At 42.2% G+C, this 17780-nt stretch overlaps 1 protein-coding gene and 1 long non-coding RNA gene across 2 annotated transcripts in view; one reads left to right on the top strand and one right to left on the bottom strand.

Annotated features, from left to right (window-relative positions):
• LOC120740874 (sodium/potassium-transporting ATPase subunit beta-3-like) overlaps window positions 1–8788 on the top strand; it is a 19476-nt gene extending 10688 nt beyond the window's left edge. The window contains exons 4-7 of the mRNA XM_040043391.1: window positions 1132–1319; window positions 1396–1446; window positions 1620–1706; window positions 7338–8788. Of these exons, the coding sequence (XP_039899325.1) occupies window positions 1132–1319; window positions 1396–1446; window positions 1620–1706; window positions 7338–7505 (494 nt within the window). The 3' untranslated portion in view covers window positions 7506–8788. The remainder of the gene's footprint in view (window positions 1–1131; window positions 1320–1395; window positions 1447–1619; window positions 1707–7337) is intronic.
• LOC120740877 overlaps window positions 1–17780 on the bottom strand; it is a 25554-nt gene extending 7774 nt beyond the window's left edge. The window contains exons 1-2 of the long non-coding RNA XR_005697511.1: window positions 17304–17780; window positions 9913–9918 (exon numbers count right to left, since the gene is read on the bottom strand). This is a non-coding gene — a long non-coding RNA (uncharacterized LOC120740877). The remainder of the gene's footprint in view (window positions 1–9912; window positions 9919–17303) is intronic.

Here is a 17780-nt window from a genome sequence, read left to right as displayed (position 1 = left end):
GTTCAAAGACAAAAGAATTCCAACAGGACGGATGAAGAAGCTCATGTAAGAGTCCTGAGCTACACTGGCAGAAGGCTGACCGATAAATCAAAGAAATATTGATAAAGTGAAATGGTTTGTAGGCTGGAAAAGAGTGGAGTGCCCACTCCGGATCAGGGACGAGACCCTGCCCCAAGTGGAGGAGTTCAAGTATCTCGGGGTCTTGTTCATGAGTGATGGGAGAAGGGAGCGGGAGATCGACAGATGGATTGTTGCAGCAGCTGCAGTGATGCGGACGCTGTACCGGTCTGTTGTGGTGAAGAGAGAGCCAAGTGTAAACGTGGAGCTCTCAATTTACCGGTCGATCTACCTCCCTACCCTCACCTGTGGTCAAGGGCTGTGGGTAGTGACCGAAAGAACGAGATCGCGAATACAAGCGGCGGAAATGAGCTTCCTCCGAAGGACAGCTGGCCTGTCCCTTAGAGATAGGGTGAAAGTTCGGCCATCCGGGAGGGGCTCAGAGTAGAGCTGCTGCTCCTCCACATCGAAAGGAGCCAGTTGAGGTGGTTCGGGCATCTGACATCCCCCTGGCGCCTCCTGAGTGAGGTTTTCCGGGCATGTCCCACCGGGAGGAGGCCCCAGGGCAGACCCAGGACAGGCTGGAGAGATCATATCTTTTGGCTGGCCTGGAAATGCTTTTGTGTTCCCCCGGATAAGCTGGAGGAGGTGGCTGGGGAGAGGGAGGTCTGGGCTTCTCTGCTTGGGCTGCTGCCCCCGCGACCTGGCCCCAGATAAGCGGAAGAAAATGGATGGATGGGTTTGTAGCTAGAGCAGGGGTGGGGAACTCCAGGCCTGGAGGGCTGGTGTCCTGCAGGTTTTAGATGTGTCCTTGATCCAACACAGCTGATTTAAATGGCTAAATGACCTCCTCAACATGTCTTATGGTTCTCCAGGGAATGAACTCATCATTTGATTCAGGTGTGTTGACCCAGGGTGAGCTCTAAAACTTGCAGGACACCGGCCTTCGACGCCTGGAGTTGCCCACCCCTGATCTGGAGTTGATTGACTTTACTGTGTGTTGTCTAATACGGTAGTGTCGACTCTGCCCCTGCTCAGACATACAAGCCTCATTTTGTCTTTCTTCCTCTTCAGGTTATAATGACAGTATTCAGGAGCGTAATGACTTGTGTATGGTGGGCGAATACACTACGCAGGACAATGAGCCGGTAAAGAAGGTTTGTCAGTTTAAACGAAGTACACTGCGTCAGTGTTCCGGTTTGCCTGACCCCAGCTTTGGGTTCAAGGAGGGGAAACCCTGCATCATAATCAAGCTGAACCGGGTCAGTGAAGCACTTGTTGATTTTAAAAAAAGTCAAAAATGACTTGCGTGAATGCTAATTAAAAACCTGTCTGCAGGTAATCGGCCTGAAACCAGAAGGAGATCCCTACATCAACTGCACTGCCAAGGTAACCCACAACATGCAAATATCCCATGGTGCACCTGTGAAGCAGAGGAGAAACGTAAAAGGAGAATTCACCACATTTTTAGAAGTGCAAATTAGAAGGTTTCAGTAATAAATGAAATTACTTTTTCGAACTATTAAATTGAAGAACTGTATATGTGCCTCACTCTCTCGTAGAGAGCCACTTCCTTGCAGATGCAGTACTTTCCGTCTGAGGGTCGTCTGGATAAGATGTTTTTTCCATACTATGGGAAGAAGTCTCACGTGAGTAAATATTGCATGCTGAGTACTTATTCAGAAATATTTTTATGTAGCAAAAAAAAAATCTGATTTATTTCTACTTTTCTATTTATGCAGGAAAATGTCAGAGCGACTTTAACGTTAACTGTTTTCCTCTCACTTTGACAATACTTCTATTTTTGAAGCGTCAAAGTTTACTTAACATACAAGGAATGAATACAAGAATAGTATTTGATACAGGTTGCTAAGCTTTATTTAAATATTTACCTTTAATTTTATTTGTATAGCACCAAATCACAACAACCATAAGGAGAGATCATTTGTAGGAACTGACGCTGCCATAGGTCTCGGCTGCTCAGGATTCCCATGATGCATCGAGTTTTTCTTCTTCAGTAACCTTGTGTTTATACATCACTCTGCATTTAATTTTGTTAACCTCTGTCTCTCTTCCACAGCATGTCTTTATCCTGTCTTCCTTCTCTCACCCCAACCAATCACAGCAGATGGCCCCGCCCCTCCCTGAGCCTGGTTCTGCCGGAGGTTTCTTCCTGTTAAAAGGGAGCTTTTCCTTCCCACTGTCGCCAAAGTGCTTGCTCATAGGGGGTCATATGATTGTTGGGTTTTTCTCTGTATGTATTATTGTACGATCTACTGTACAATATAAAGCACCTTGAGGCGACTGTTGTTGTGATTTGGCGCTATATTGATAAAACTGAATTTAATTCAACTGAACACAATTTATTGTATACAGAATTAAAGCAGGACCCTCAAAGAAAAGAGAACCAATCTTACCATGGCCTAAAGGAGTATGAAACATTTGAGGATTAGCAACATTGCGAAGGCCTGAAATGCCAAGAAAGTCCATACACAGTTATACGAATTGATTTGTCAGTTCTCAGAAAAAATGCCTATAAGAGGCATGAGGAATTCCAATTTGCAGTGAAAAAGCCTGAACTCTAATGGTCCACCACATACAAGCAAAGGTGAGCCCATAAAGGGCAGGAAGTAAACATTCCTTACCAAATAAAGAAACCAGAACCTTACATGGAATGTGCCTGCAGTTTAAGGCAAGGTTTACAAATTTTAAGTACAACAATGACAACTTTTATCACAATCACTCAAACAGAACCAAGACTGAGCTGAAGGGAGGAATAAAATCTCACGGAGTTAAAATCGTTTCATGGGAAAATTAATTATTTTTAGTGTCTTGCTGCAAGAGCTGCAAGCTTACAAGGAGGAGGCTGCAGAGGGGTAAGAGGGGTAAATGCAATCATTCTGTTAGAATGACTGCAATTGATCTCTAGATCAACATAAATGACCAGGCTATTGGAATGATGGGGGAGATGGATAAGACTGGGAATTTCAGCTTGGTGACAGGGACTGGCCGGTTGAAGGGAGATTGAACTGGGCAGCCATCTGCCGCAACTGGTTGGGGTTGGTGGGAGGAAGACATAACAAATGGCATAACTTAATAATCACCAATGATTAAATGCAGAGTTGTATATAAAAACACAGTGGGTGAAGAAACGATACATCATGGGAAGCCCCTAGCAGCCTAGATCTATGGCAGCAGACAAAGAGGGGTCTGAAATCTGAAGGCTCTGGCTCCCATCATACTTGTGGTTCCCAGAGTGATAGCAAAGTACTGTATTTGGGTGATGCGCTACTGTGAAGTCTTTAAGATGAGATCAGGCTTAATTATTCACGACTGAGCATATGAGAAGGAGTTTAAATTCAATTCTGGATTTAATAAGGAGCCAATGAAGAAAGCCAATAGATATGAATTAACAAACTGCTGCAGCACAGTAGGTTTCATACCTAAAGCATGCTCTAATCGTTGTAAGAATGTAAAATACTATGGTAAATTGTATCGAATGCTGCACTGAACTCTAGCAGGACAAGCACACAGTTCACTACACTGCCAGAGGCAAAAACATAATTTGTAACAGTGACTACCATATTTTCACGACCATAAGACGCACTGTACTAAAAGGCGCAGTCTCAGTTATGTGTGCCATTACTGTATTTAACACACACATAAGGCGCACTGGATTATAGGGAGCATACAAGTACCGTATGCGTATTTAAAAATAAAGCGGGAGCAAACCTGAGTTCGGTACCTTACTCACATTTCTATTACCGGTAATCGTCATCATCAACAACACACAAGCATACAAGTGTGCATATTTAAAAATAAAGCAGGAGCAAAACTGAGTTTGGTACTCACTAGGGATGGGTATCGTTTAGGTTTTATCCGATACCGGTGCCAAACCGGTACTTTTGAAACGGTGCCGGTGCTTAAACGGTGCTTAAACCGGTGCTTAAAGAATGGAGAACACAAAATTGGTCCAAAAACCTCTCATGTTCAGCTGTTTTTTTTGTAAAAAGATAACAATGTTAGCCTTTTCTGCAGCTATAGAGGATTTATGGCATCACTCTTGGCTGGAAGCAGTGCTTAAACAATGGAAAAAGCTTAAACAATGGAAAAAACACAAACTTTGTCCAAAAACCTCTTTGTCAACCTTAACTGTTTTCCACTTTTTCTTTGGTCATTTTAGCCTTTTTAGCCAGGGTGAAGGGAGTATCTGCCATCAAACAAGAAGACAGCCGCATGTAGCTATGATGATGTTTGCTAGTTCACCTTACATGCATTAATGTAATAACGTGGTTAGCCTACTCAACGTAAATTACACACGAACAACATTAAGCTACTCACGCAGAGAAGAGTGGCTGCTGCTGCATCATCATCCGTCATCATTTCTGCTATACTGGCAGGGCTAGGGGCCAGGACTCTCCTCTTTGTGTTTTTGGGGGATGTTGCTAACTCCGGGTCCGATAACAGGCACCACACCCGCAGTAGATGCGCTCGGTGTGAGGTCTCGCAGCAAGCTATCAAATACGGCGCATTTCTCGGCTTTTAAAAAAAAACGCTATGCGTCGCCAGGAGTTTCATCAGATTTGAGGTGTTACCTCCTTTGACAGTATCACAGTATCAGCTTAAAGCACTTGTTGCAGGCTGCTGAGTTTGCATATTTTGCTGTGAAGTACAGCCAGACTTTTGACCGCTTTGCCTTGGTCATTTTTAATCTGTAGCTCTGCTCTAAAAGAACGTACGTACCTGGCCCCGCCTACTATCCTTGGAAACGTAAAATGATTGGCTAGAATCTAAAGTGTATCACAGCTCAGGAAAAAAAAGCACCGAAATAAAGCACCGAAATGTGCGCTGCTTTTTGGTCTGGTTACTACCGTTTATGTCAGAACCGGTGCCATCATGGCACCGGATACCGGTACCCATCCCTAGTACTCACATTTTTATCATCAATCAAACCCTTCGAAGTCCTCATCCTCTGTGTCTGAATTGAACAGCTGCGCTAAATCTCCATCAAACATGCCAGGTTCACTTTCTTCACTGTCAAAGTCACTTTCTGTGCCGTGCGGCTCCTCGGAAATGATGCCGGCTTTTGCGAAAGCTCGAACAACAGTGCCAGCAGACATGTTAGCCCAAGCATCTACAATCCATTGGCAAATTGTGGCGTAACTCGCCTGGCGCTGCCTTCCACTCTTGGTGAAACTGTGGTCCCCATTGGTCATCCATCGCTCCCAGGCCGCTCGCAGCCTTACTTTGAACGGGCGGTTCACACCAATGTCCAGCGGTTGGAGTTCCTTTGTCAGGCCTCCCGGAATGACAGCAAGCTCACAGTTCATTTGTTTCACTAGTTTTTTCACATCGGCTGTGAGATGGACACACATAGAGTCACAGATTAAGAGCGATGGTGATGCGTGGAAAAAACCACCTGGTCTCCTTACATACACCTCCCTCAGCCACTCTTTCATCATTTCCTCATCCATCCAGCCCTTTTCATTTGCCTTAATGATGATTCCTGCTGGAAACTTCTCTTTAGGCAAAGTCTTTCGCTTAAAAATCAACATAGGCGGCAGTTTCTGTCCATTAGCATGGCAGCCAAGCACAACAGTAAAAGAAGACTTTTCGTGCCCCGTTGTGCGTATCGCTACCGTGCTGGTCCCCTTCTTCTCCACAGTGTGACTCACCGGGATGTCAAAAGTGAGCGGCACCTCGTCCATGTTTGTGATGTGGCTGGGCTGGATGTTTTTGTCGCCGATGTGTTTGCTGCAGTAGGAGCGGAAGGTGGCCAGCTTTTCCTTATAATCCGCTGGAAGTTGCTGCGCTACCGTAGTCCTGGTCCGGATGGAAAAATGGCACCGTTTCATGAAACGAAAGCACCAAGACGGACCTCCTTGGAAATGTTCAATGTTCATCTCTTCAGCTAGTGAAACTGCTTTTAGCCGAATGGTGACCGTCGAAACGCTTCTCCCGCTCGCTCTTTGCTCGATGATCCACCGCTCGAGTCTTTCCTCCAACTCGGGCCACCTCGCCTTATGTCCGCGGAAACTCAGCTGCGTTTTCTTGACCTGCCGGAGCTTGTTTTCTAGCTTCCTCCATTTGCGAACCATCGATTCGTTAATCTTAAATTCTCTCGCCGCTGCTCGATTTCCATGTTCCTCCGCATAGCTGATGGCCTTCAGTTTAAACTGTGCTTCATAAGCATGTCTCTTTGCCATTTTCAGGGTTGTTAAAACAACAATGTTCCACATAATGCACATACCTGTCCTTTTACCGGACAATCGCACATACCTGTCCTTTTAAAAGGACAGGTATGTGCGATTGTCCGGTATATACGATCAACGCCCACACTTCACCCTTTAGCGTTCTCATGGCGTTCTCTACTACGTCCTCCTTACAACACACAGGGCGCACTGCGCTATAGGGCGCGCCGTACTTTTTGAAGAAAATCTAAGACTTTTAAGTGCGCCTTATGGTCGTGAAAATACGGTATACTGTTTCTGTACTGAAAGTTCTGAACCGTGATAGAAACTCAAAGAAAGGGTTTCTGATCAGTTAGCTGTTTCACAAATACTCTGTCAAGAATTTTTGACATAATATAAAGGTTGGTGAGCTGGGTGAAGTGATAGATTGTTAATTACCGGCAGCTTTTAGGCCTGTAGTATGTAGCCCATTAATAGAGATGGGATGATCATATTTAAGATTGAAGGATTAACTAATGGTAGGACTTCTTTGTGGAGTCTAAAAAACATGTTGATGGTTTGGAAGAAGAAATTCATTCAGAAAGTTATGGGTTATCTTATCTTGTGGTTTGGGAGCGAGTAGCAAATAACATAATTTGGTCTTGTCCTTAATTTATGCAGTAGATGATGAAGTCTTTGTAGGCTGTCTGCAATCTAACCCTCCCAAACTTTCTTTGAGTTCTGATTTACTAAGTACATGGCTTTCTCAGCAGAGGCGGCAGGCGTGCATAGTGTTATTCATGCTCAGTTTTCCAGCCTTATGCCGAAGATTGAAGTTATCCTTTTGGCCAGTTTTCAAGACTGGGTTTGTAAGTTGAAGGTGTTATTTAGCTGAATAATTCTCTCCCATACAGTTCACCACTCAGGAAAACTGGAGCTCAGACTTCTTGGATTGGTCTGCCAGTACAATTAACTACACAACAGCCATATTTTTAGTTGGATAACTTCAATAAAATTGCTGGCAAAGGCTGCAGAAGACTCCAGTTAGATGAGGTTAAGCCAAGAAGATGGCTATGAGCTACAGCTAACAACCTCTCTCTCCGTTTACAGCCTGACTACGTGCAACCGCTTGTTGCAGTCAAGTTATTGTTCACAAAAGAAGACTATAACATCGAGCAGACGGTGGAGTGTAAAGTTGAGGGTTCTAACCTCCGCAATGATGATGAGCGAGACAAATTTCTGGGTCGCGTCACTTTTCGGGTCAAAGTGTCAGAGTAACCAGACATAACAATTGCCATGAACACCACAAACTGGGTTTACACTGGCAATTGGTCTCCAGTTCTGGATACTTTTTAACATGGACCTGATCTTATCTCTGTCTGTTCAGACTCTAAAGAAGTGATCAAATCTAGAGAAGTGGGAGATTTCACTGGTTTTACTGCCTATATCTTTCAGACCTCCTGTTTCAGACATAGTTAACCCCAACAGATGTTTTATTTGCTCCAGATCTGCATTTTATTAAAGAGAAAACCAGAGTAACTGACTGTAGTAGAGTCTGTTCTGACAGCTGGAGCAGATCAGGTCTGCTGTGGGGCGCATGTAAGCCAGCGGCACAATGATGTGTTGTTTTTAAATTTATGTATGTTAGTGATGTAATAAAACAGTAATATTATACCTGCCATGTCTGACAGAGGAGTGCAACACACTGAAATGTAGTTTACATGTGACCTGGTGGTTGGTAATCAGATTACCTACCATCCAACCAGATAATGCAACAGGAACTGCCTTTGACATATTCATTGTACTGCAGTGAAGAACTGTGACTGTCATTAATTACATCAAATAATGTTAGATCCCATTTCTTCTGCTTTGTGTTCTGATGCAGTCTACAAAGAGCCCATTTAGTTCCTGTTACCCACTGTATTGAAATTGGCTGCTGTTTATCTAAAGGATTCACATAAGTTCATTCCCAGGAAATAGGACTGAGTGCCCAAAACACCAAATTTTGTTAAGATACAAAAAATACAGCATTAAATTTGACAAAATAAGCAAAATAAAAACTTTCTTCAGTTTTTCACAGTTAAACATGAATAGAAATAACACTGCCTGTCCTGCTGTCATAAACATGGCCAGAAGATGTCACTGTTTTGTCATAAATCATGTTTGCAGAATTTCTTTAGATTCTTTTTCAGTATAATTTATTAGATATTTGTAAAAAGTTTTCCAGTGTTTATTAAGCATAGAATTTTTTTTTAGAAATGTGAATAATGTGTAACTGTAATAACTAGTGTTTTGGGACTATAGAAACAGATGATACCAGCAGAGCTTTTCACCTTCAACACATGTCATTGTTTATATATATATATATATATATATATATATATATATATATATATATATATATATATATATATACATACCATTTTTTACAAAATATTCTGAACAAAAAGGCACCACTTGAACGTTGTAAAACCATGTTTGTTTCTGGATGATCAAAAACAGGAAACCTAGTGACACATACACTGCTGGAAATAAAACGAAGTTCTAACACTTGTCAGTGATTTAGTCTCTTTCTTTTAATATTATTATTATTATTTTATTTTATTTTTTTAAGCTCCTATCAGACGTCCCTCTCTTTTTCATATCACTGGCCTTTTATATGGGTTGAAGATTTCCTGTCAAAAAAAGCTTGTGCAGATGCAGAAAATAAAGGAACATGCGGTCTCTAAATATTCATGCTGGATATCTATAATGATATGCACTAGGTAATGAGTTAGGAACAGAAGGATGCACATTGTATGATGAAAATATATCTACCTACAAATGGCTGAATTTAAAGAAGCCTGAAAGTCAGTGTGGAAAAAAGTATGCATAAAGCTATTCCAGTTTCATGTAAATCCTACTGCTAAGATGAGTGATTGAAAAACAGAAAAACAGCTATTTTTATAGAGCAAAAAGAGTGGTTAACACTGAAAATCTAGTCATCCATTTAGGTTGATAAGTTAACCTGGTTAACCCAAGTGAATTACTCTGTAGTCAGGTCTGTTCGGGCTTTGGGGGAATTTTGGACTCAGCAAGTAACGCTTGACTTGGGACTCACAGTGGGAATCTGAGGGTTTGATAGTCTGGACACGCTGGGTAAATTGCGTGCGTCGCTGTATAAAAGGTCACACCTTCGGCCAAAGTGTACATATGTAAATAGCTGTTACTAACCCTTGAGTATAATTACTGCTGTAAATACTGCTGACTAGTAGTCTAGAGCACAGGTGTCGAACTCCAGGCCTGGAGGGCCGGTGTCCTGCAGGTTTTAGATGTGTCCTTGATCCAACACAGCTGATTTAAATGGCTAAATGACCTCCTCAACATGTCTTGAAATTCTCCAGAAGCCTGGTGATGAACTAATCATTTCATTCAGGTGTGTTGACCCAGGGTATTATCTAAAACCTGCAGGACACCGGCCCTCGAGGCCTGGAGTTCGACACCCCTGGTCTAGAGTATAATCTGTTTGTTGCTGTAAATACGGCTTAATATTAATCTATGAATATAACCATGTATTGCTGTAAATATAAAAATAATTCTTGCTGTAAATAAGAGTTAGAGGAATACGCGTAAGGGGTGAGTTTTGATAGATAAATGAGAAAAGGGGAAGTTAGTATATATAAATAATATCACTCGGTCTTCCTACTTTCATCTCTGTAATATTAACCGTCTTCGTCCCTCACTCACACCACACAGTACCGCCATACTTGTCAATGCTCTTGTCACATCTTGTCTGGATTACTGTAATTCTCTTCTCTATGGTTTACCTCATGAATCCCTCCATAAATTGCAGTTAGTTCAAAATACAGCTGCTCTTATTATTTCCAGAACTAGATCCACTGAACATATAACACCTGTTCTTAAACAGCTCCATTGGCTCCCAGTTCACCTCCGTGTCAATTTCAAGATCCTGCTTCTCACTTTCAAAGCGCTTCATAACCTTGCTCCTCCATATCTATCTGATCTTCTCCACACATACTCACCCCTTCGTACACTCCGCTCTTCTTCAGCTTCCCTTCTGTCTGTTCCACCTGCTCGCCTGACTACCACGGGACTCAGAGCCTTTAGTTGTTCTGCCCCGAGACTTTGGATGCACTTCCACTTGCTCTACGGACCACACACTGTCTCACCACTTTTAAATCACTACTCAAAACTCATCTATTTAGAATTGCATACACCCGATCTGTCTTAGGCCATTTTTACCTTGCTCAGTTTTTATATTTCTTTTTATACTTTTATGGCTGTTTATGTCTAAATTTTATCTATAAATAAAATAAAATAAATGTATTATTAGTCGTTCACTGCACAAAGTTGGCCTTTATGGAAGAGTTGCAAGAAGAAAGCCATTGTTAACAGAAAACCATAAGAAGTCCCGTTTGCAGTTTGCCACAAGCCATGTGGGGGACACAGCAAAGAAGGTGCTCTGGTCAGATGAGACCAAAATGGAACTTTTTGACCAAAATGCAAAACGCTTTGTGTGGCAGAAAACTAACACTGCACATCACTCTGAACACACCATCCCCACTGTCAGATATGGTGGTGGCAGCATCATGCTCTGGGGCTGCTTCTCTTCAGCAGGGACAGGGAAGCTGGTCAGAGTTGATGGGATGATGGATGGAGTCAAATACAGGGCAATCTTGGAAGAAAACCTCTTGGAGTCTGCAAAAGACTTGAGACTGGGGCGGAGGTTCACCTTCCAGCAGGACAACGACCCTAAACATAAAGCCAGGGCAACAATGGAAAAGGTTTAAAACAAAACATATCCATGTGTTAGAACGGCCCAGTCAAAGTCCAGATCTAAATCCAATCGAGAATCTGTGGCAAGATCTGAAAACTGCTGTTCACAAACGCTGTCCATCTAATCTGACTGAGCTGGAGCTGTTTTGCAAAGAAGAATGGGCAAGAATTTCAGTCTGTAGATGTGCAAAGCTGGTAGAGACAGACCCTAAAAGACTGGCAGCTGTAACTGCAGCAAAAGGTGGTTCTACAAAGTATTGACTCAGGGGGCTGAATAATTACGCACACCCCACTTTGCAGTTATTTATTTGTAAAAAATGTTTGGAATCATGTACGATTTTCATTCCAATTCTCACGTGTGCACCACTTTGTGTTGGTCTTTCACCTGGAATTCCAATAAAATTGATTCATGTTTGTGTCCCCCTTGAACTTGGAAAAGTTCAAGGGGGCCGAATACTTTTGCAAGCCACTGTAAGAAAGTAAATAAACAAATTAAACTTTATATGTTTAAGGAATTCTTTAGCAAATTCTTTTACATATACAAAATTACTATTACCTTTAATCTGTCAAGTTTAATAGGTATTGTGTCAAATTAGGTGGCAAATATTTCAGGAAGGAGGGTTTGAATAGTGACAGAGTTGATCCCACAGCTGCATCTTGTCACTTACAGGAAAGTTGAGCAGAAAAACACAAAATGTTGTATATGGTAATAAAGCCCCTATGATCTTGTTTTAGTGTTACAAGGAAAATAAAATAAAAGCAAATATAGATAAATCTCTGCAGTCTGTAAGAAACACAACACTATAAGCAGTGCGCATCATGCAAGGGGGAGATACACAGGAGCAGGGTTTGGAGGGGATGACAGAGCCTTTGTTCTAGCAAAAGCTGGTAATTAGAAAGAAAACATGAATCTAAAATGCAAAAAGGAAAAAGCCTTTGTATTTAAACAATATTACAAAAGCGATTATGGCTTAGAGGAGGAGAAGTAAACATGAAAAAGTCAGAGATGTAGGAATTCAGATAAAGGAGCTGAAGAGTGTATGGGTGATTAGAAAAGGTGGGCCAAAGAAAGCTGTGAGAGGAAAGGAAGCTCTATAGGAGAATTCAAAGAACAGGAGTAAGATAACGGAGATAACATGAGGTTGGGCTCACAGGCAAAAGAAAAAAGTGGAGCAAATGAAAACACATACTCGAAGCAACAGCTCTCCTGCTGTGAAAAAAAGAAGGAATAACTTGTTACACATGAAGGAGCTCACCAGCTGAAGGGGAGAAACACAGACCACCAGTGAAAGACACTGTGGTGATATGAAGGTGTTCATGTAATGGTAAGGTTTACCAGCAGGGGGCGCTGTATTTAAGAAAGCTCATGAATGCCTCCAGGGGAGCACATATAAGAAGACTGGTCTGTGGTGTGATGGGATGAAGGGTGTCAATAAAATGTTTGGAGCAGTAGCTCGCAAGGCATAAGTGGATGCTGTGTTATTTTTTTAACAAGCGCTACGAAGACAACACATGGTACCAGGGGCCCGTTCTTCGTACCTCGCCAAGTAAGTTAGCTGGATTTGATTGTTGACGATTTCGCGTGATCTTGGATCATTCGGTTCCCCGAAGCTCATCCGGGACTTGCTGTCATAGCAACAGATCTGTAAGCGTAAACCTGCTCGGGAGCAGGCTTACTTTATGTAAACAAGATTAGATCGCGGCCACTCAGGTATGTCCGCTTCATTTATACAAAAGCGACAGCGATATTTTACCACTGTTTTACCATAAATAAATATTATCAATGTAACTAAAGATAATGCAGTATTTGATTCTTTTATTGATTCCATACAGATACATACAGGTCATTTCCTAAAAAAAGGGAAATGTACTATTAATCATTCTATTTCATGTATTTGATTATTTCAGATGTAATTCATATTTTAGAGTAGTAATAGTAAATTACTTCGTGTAATCAAGATGAGAGACCACGGCTATAAAAGCGAAGGTGGATTTGGGAAGTCTGTCGCAGCCATGTCCTGTCCGTATACGCGAGCAACCCATTGCGGAAGGTGCAAGATTGATAAGGAGAGTTTTCAGAATTCAGCGTATATTGCGGGATAGACAGGATCCTTTAGCTCAGCGCGACAGTGTGCTCATAGAGAGATATCGATTTTCCCGTGAGGGTATTATTTACTTAACCAACTTGTTGACGAGGGGGTGCAGGACCACCACCTGTCTTTTTTTGCTCTGCCCTTTTCTTGGTTGCTGTTATAAACAAACAAACAGATTATTTCAGGGTCTCTTTCCAAGAGACTGAAAAGCAATATAAGTGATAAATATTACCATTCTGTAGAATATTCTTATATTGCACTTTTACTTGTTCCCATGTTCTAGTGGGTCCTGTCGTGGCTCTAATGTGACAGAGGATATAATATAATATAATATAGTGTAATATAATAAATTTACCCTACCGCCTACTGGTGTTGGCCAGAGGGGCCAATGGCGCGATATGGCAGCCTCGCTTCTGTCAGTCTGCCCCAGGGCAGCTGTGGCTACAACCGTAGCTTGCCTCCACCAGTGTGTGAATGTGAGAGTGAATGAATAGTGGCATTGTAAAGCGCTTTGGGTGCCTTGAAAAGCGCTATATAAATCCAATCCATTATTATTATTCTTATTAAATTACTTACGAGTTTAATTTGTCAGCAACTTTCTGCCAGCCCTCTCTCCTTGCTTTTGCAGCCTTTGCAGTGTTCCCTTGCGTTTTAATTAAACTCTGAAACTCCTGAAATCCCTCAATCAAGAGTTCTTGCTCTGCTCCCGAAAAATACCGAGCGCGCTCCTTCGACATTTTCGCCGACCAAAGGGTTGCCGATCAATGTTTCTACTATCGATGCGTAGCCCCTGTTAAGCCACCCAGTGATCTCACATTACTTCATCCAGCTATACTAATCGTCAACAACAGGTGTGTTTGGAGAACCGGAATAGTGAGCTCAAAGTTAGCACGATGATTTGATCTTGGATGTGTCATTTGATCTTGGATGTAGTAAGCGAGGTACGAAGAACGGACCCCAGGAGTAAAAGTGGGAGAGTGGAGGCGATAGCAGTTCAAAGTTCTGTTTGAGATGGAAAGTTTGAAGCCACCGGAAGGACTGAAACTGGTGGGGAATGTGGACAGCAACTGGCGGTGTTTTAAGCAGCAGTTTGAGCTGTACATGGCTGCCATGGGACTGGACTCTAAACCCGATGCCAGGAAAATTGCATTGCTGCTCACGGTAGCTGGTCCTCAAGCCACTGAAGTCTTCAACACGTTTGAGTTTGAGGAAGTTGGTGACAGGAATAAGTACGACAAAGTGGTTGAAAAGTTTGATGCGCACTGTTCACCACAGAAGAATACAGTATATGAAAGGCATGTTTTTTGATCTCGGATGCAGCAACCAAAAGAGACTTTTGATTGCTTTGTGACTGATTTGAAGCTAAAGGCACAGTCATGTGATTTTGGAGAGCTGAAAGATTCTATGGTTCGTGATCAAATTGTGTATGGGATCCATGATAAACGGACTAGAGATTCCAAGCTAACTCTGGATGAAGCAGAAAGACTGTGTCATGCAAGTGAGTTAGCCCTGCAGCATGCAAAGACATTTAATGAGACAAGCGTCGCTGCAGTACATGATGGTGCAAAAATAGCTGTGGTTAAAAAGAAAATGAGGAAGAATATGTCACAAAAGTCCAGCAAGGAGGATACAGTGTACTCCTGTAAGCGATGTGGTAGCAGACATGAACCTAGACAGTGTCCAGCTTATGGCAAAAGATGTTTGAAATGCGATGGAAAAAATCATTTTGCCAAACAATGTCTGTCGAAAGCCAAACCCAAATCAGTGCATGTAGTTGAAGAGACTGACTTAAGCGAGACTTTCTTTGTGGGCATAGTGTCACTTGGGGATGTAAAAAGTGAGCATAACGAAGCAGAAGACGGTGAGCGATGCTCAGATTATGAAGACGTGGATTGTTTCACTCCCAATACAAGGAACTTTGGTGGCACTAAGGATTGATACAGGTGCACAGGCAAACCTAATCAGCATGACACAGATCCATGCTATGAAACCAAGGCCCAAAATAATAAAGAAAAGAGTACCTCTAAAAGACTACAATGGAAAGAATATTGAAAGTAGTGGTCAATGCAGGCTTAAAGTGACAATAAAACATAAAGATTATGATGTATTGTTTAATGTTGTTCCAGAAGGTCGTGAATCACTGCTAGGTGGCGTGACATCCAAAATATTGAACCTAGTAGAAAGAGTGTACCACATCAGCCGTCCAGAAACAGCAAGTGGACAGCGAGGAGCAGTTGACTCCATTGTACAGCATTATGAGGATGTCTTCAAAGGTTTGGGATGTCTACCATGCACTTACAGTATCCAGCTGAAAGAGGATGCAAAGCCAGTGATCCATGCACCACGTAGAGTCCCGGCTCCACTGAAGGACCGTTTAAAGAAAGAACTGGACAGGATGTCACAGTTGCAGGTCATTACAAAAGTGGAAGAACCAACTGAGTGGGTAAACTCAATGGTGTGTGTGGATAAAAGGAATAAAGACAATTATTTGAGAATATGCATGGACCCTGGCGATTTAAATCAAGCCATAAAACGTGAGCACTACCAGATACCAAAGCGTGAAGAGATTGCAAGTGAAATGGCAGGCGCCAAATACTTCTCAAAGCTAGATGCAGCACCGGGTTTTTGGCAAATAAAGCTGGATGAGAAAAGTTCAAAATGCTGTACTTTCAATACACCTTTTGGCAGGTACAGATTCCTCAGAATGCCATTTGGCATAATCTCAGCATCTGAGATTTTTCATCGTGCCATGGACAACATGTTAGAGGGTTTACAAGGTGTTCGCTGTTATGTTGATGATGTGGTTATATGGGGCTCGACCCTACAAGAACATAATGAAAGACTGGTGAAGGTGCTGCAGCGGATGAGGGAGAATGGATTAAAGCTAAATCGTGACAAGTGTCATTTTGGTGTAAAGGAAATAACATTTCTGGGAGACAAATTCCCTGCTGGAGGTATTGAGCCAGATGAAAGAAAAATAAAAGCCATCACAACAATGCCACGCCCGACAGATAAGAGAGGCGTGCTCAGAGTGATGGGAATGATAAACTTTGTAGGAAAATTCATACCTAACTTGTCAGTGAGAACATCAGCACCAAGGGAGCTACTTCGTGATTCCATAGAATTTAAATTAAGCCATAAAACGGGCTGGCATATGGACTTGATATTTTTCACTGTTATGTTTATGGTCTACCTACCTTTACAGTTGAGACAGATCATCGTCCTCTTGTGTCAATCATTAAGAAAAATCTGAATGAGATGTCGCCGAGGATTCAACGTCTCACGATGAAACTGCAGAGGTACAGCTTTGACTTGATATACACACCAGGCAAGCATTTAGCTTTAGGGTTAGGGGTTAGGGTTAGGGGTTAGGGTTAGGTAAGGGGAAATGAAACTCCTCCCTGCACGAGGAGGGCAGGAGTGGTGCACGGGCCATACTCGTGACCCTTCCCAAGGCCCACTACTTTTTTGCCACTCCGTCTTCCATGTCCGTTACTCTCCGGTTCCGAATCAGGTAAGTACCTTCCTCTTTTAGGCTTCCAGGTAAGTACCGTATTTTTATTATTGTTGTTTTTAATCAAATTGTATTAATATTGGTTTTCTTACAGGTTTTTTGAAATTGTTTTTAAATTGCTTTTAAAGTTTTTAATCAACTGGTTTTTAATTGTGCTTTCAATAAAGTTTTTATATTTTCCCAATGAATTTCAGTCTCCGTGTTGTTTTTCATTAATTCCAAATTTCAGGTTTTAAATTAGTTTTTTAGGCCGTACATAAACAAGAAAATGAAAAAACAGCAAATAAACCTCCCCCAAAAATAACAAACTAAAATAACAAACTAAAATAACAAACAAAACGTTTTTATTGATGATGCATGGCTTGCGCTAGCTTTCGGCGGTGTTGTGCCTTCTTCAGGCTGTGCTCATGCATCGGTGGCCAAATTCAAATAAAGGAGACTTCTCTCTGCCCCTCCTTTTATAGGCTGTGTTGACTCCTCCCTACGGTACTTTGTGTTTTTCCTTTTTGGCTTTCTTTTTAGTTCTCTTACTTTACTTTCTTTGGCTTAACCCTATCCTTTCCCTTTCCTTTCTCCTGTCCTACCCTTACTTTGCCTTCTGTTTCCTTTTGCTCCTAATTCCTGCTTCCTTTCCTTTGGCTTACATACCCCTCCTTTCCTAATTATTTTTGTTTATTCTTTGTGTCTTGGCACTGAGGTTAAGGTTAGGGCTTCACCATGGATGGGGCTAGGGTTAGGGCCAGGGTTGTGGCTGGTTAGGGTTAGGATCAGGATCCTGGGGTGGGGTTAGTGGTTAGGGTTAGGGTTAGGGGTTAGGGGTTAGGGTTAGGTGTTAGAAAAGAATCAGGCCACCAGCAAGCTGGTAGCCTGAGGTGCACGGGCCATCGATGGGGCCGGGTGGTGGTGTCCCTGCCCTGGTTCAAAAAATTGCCCTTATCTAGGGTTTTAGTGCACATTTAGCATCCACTGGGCCGTTCGCGACGTTTCGGCATGTTTTTGCCTTCTTCAGGCCGACCCAGTGTGTCTTGTCTGTCTTTCTGTTTTCTGTTTGCCTCCCTTGGCCTTTTATACTTTTGTTAGCTCCTCCCACTTGGGTTTTTTAAGTTGAAAAATTGTTTCTTAGTTTTTGTAAAACATTCTTTTGCTTTTACTTCTTTTCTCCTTTTTCCT

Source organism: Simochromis diagramma, unplaced genomic scaffold (assembly GCF_900408965.1).
Source record: "Simochromis diagramma unplaced genomic scaffold, fSimDia1.1 OVJJ01000377.1, whole genome shotgun sequence".
NCBI classification, from domain to species: Eukaryota; Metazoa; Chordata; class Actinopteri; order Cichliformes; family Cichlidae; genus Simochromis; species Simochromis diagramma.
This window is presented reverse-complemented; position numbering and strand designations above follow the sequence as displayed.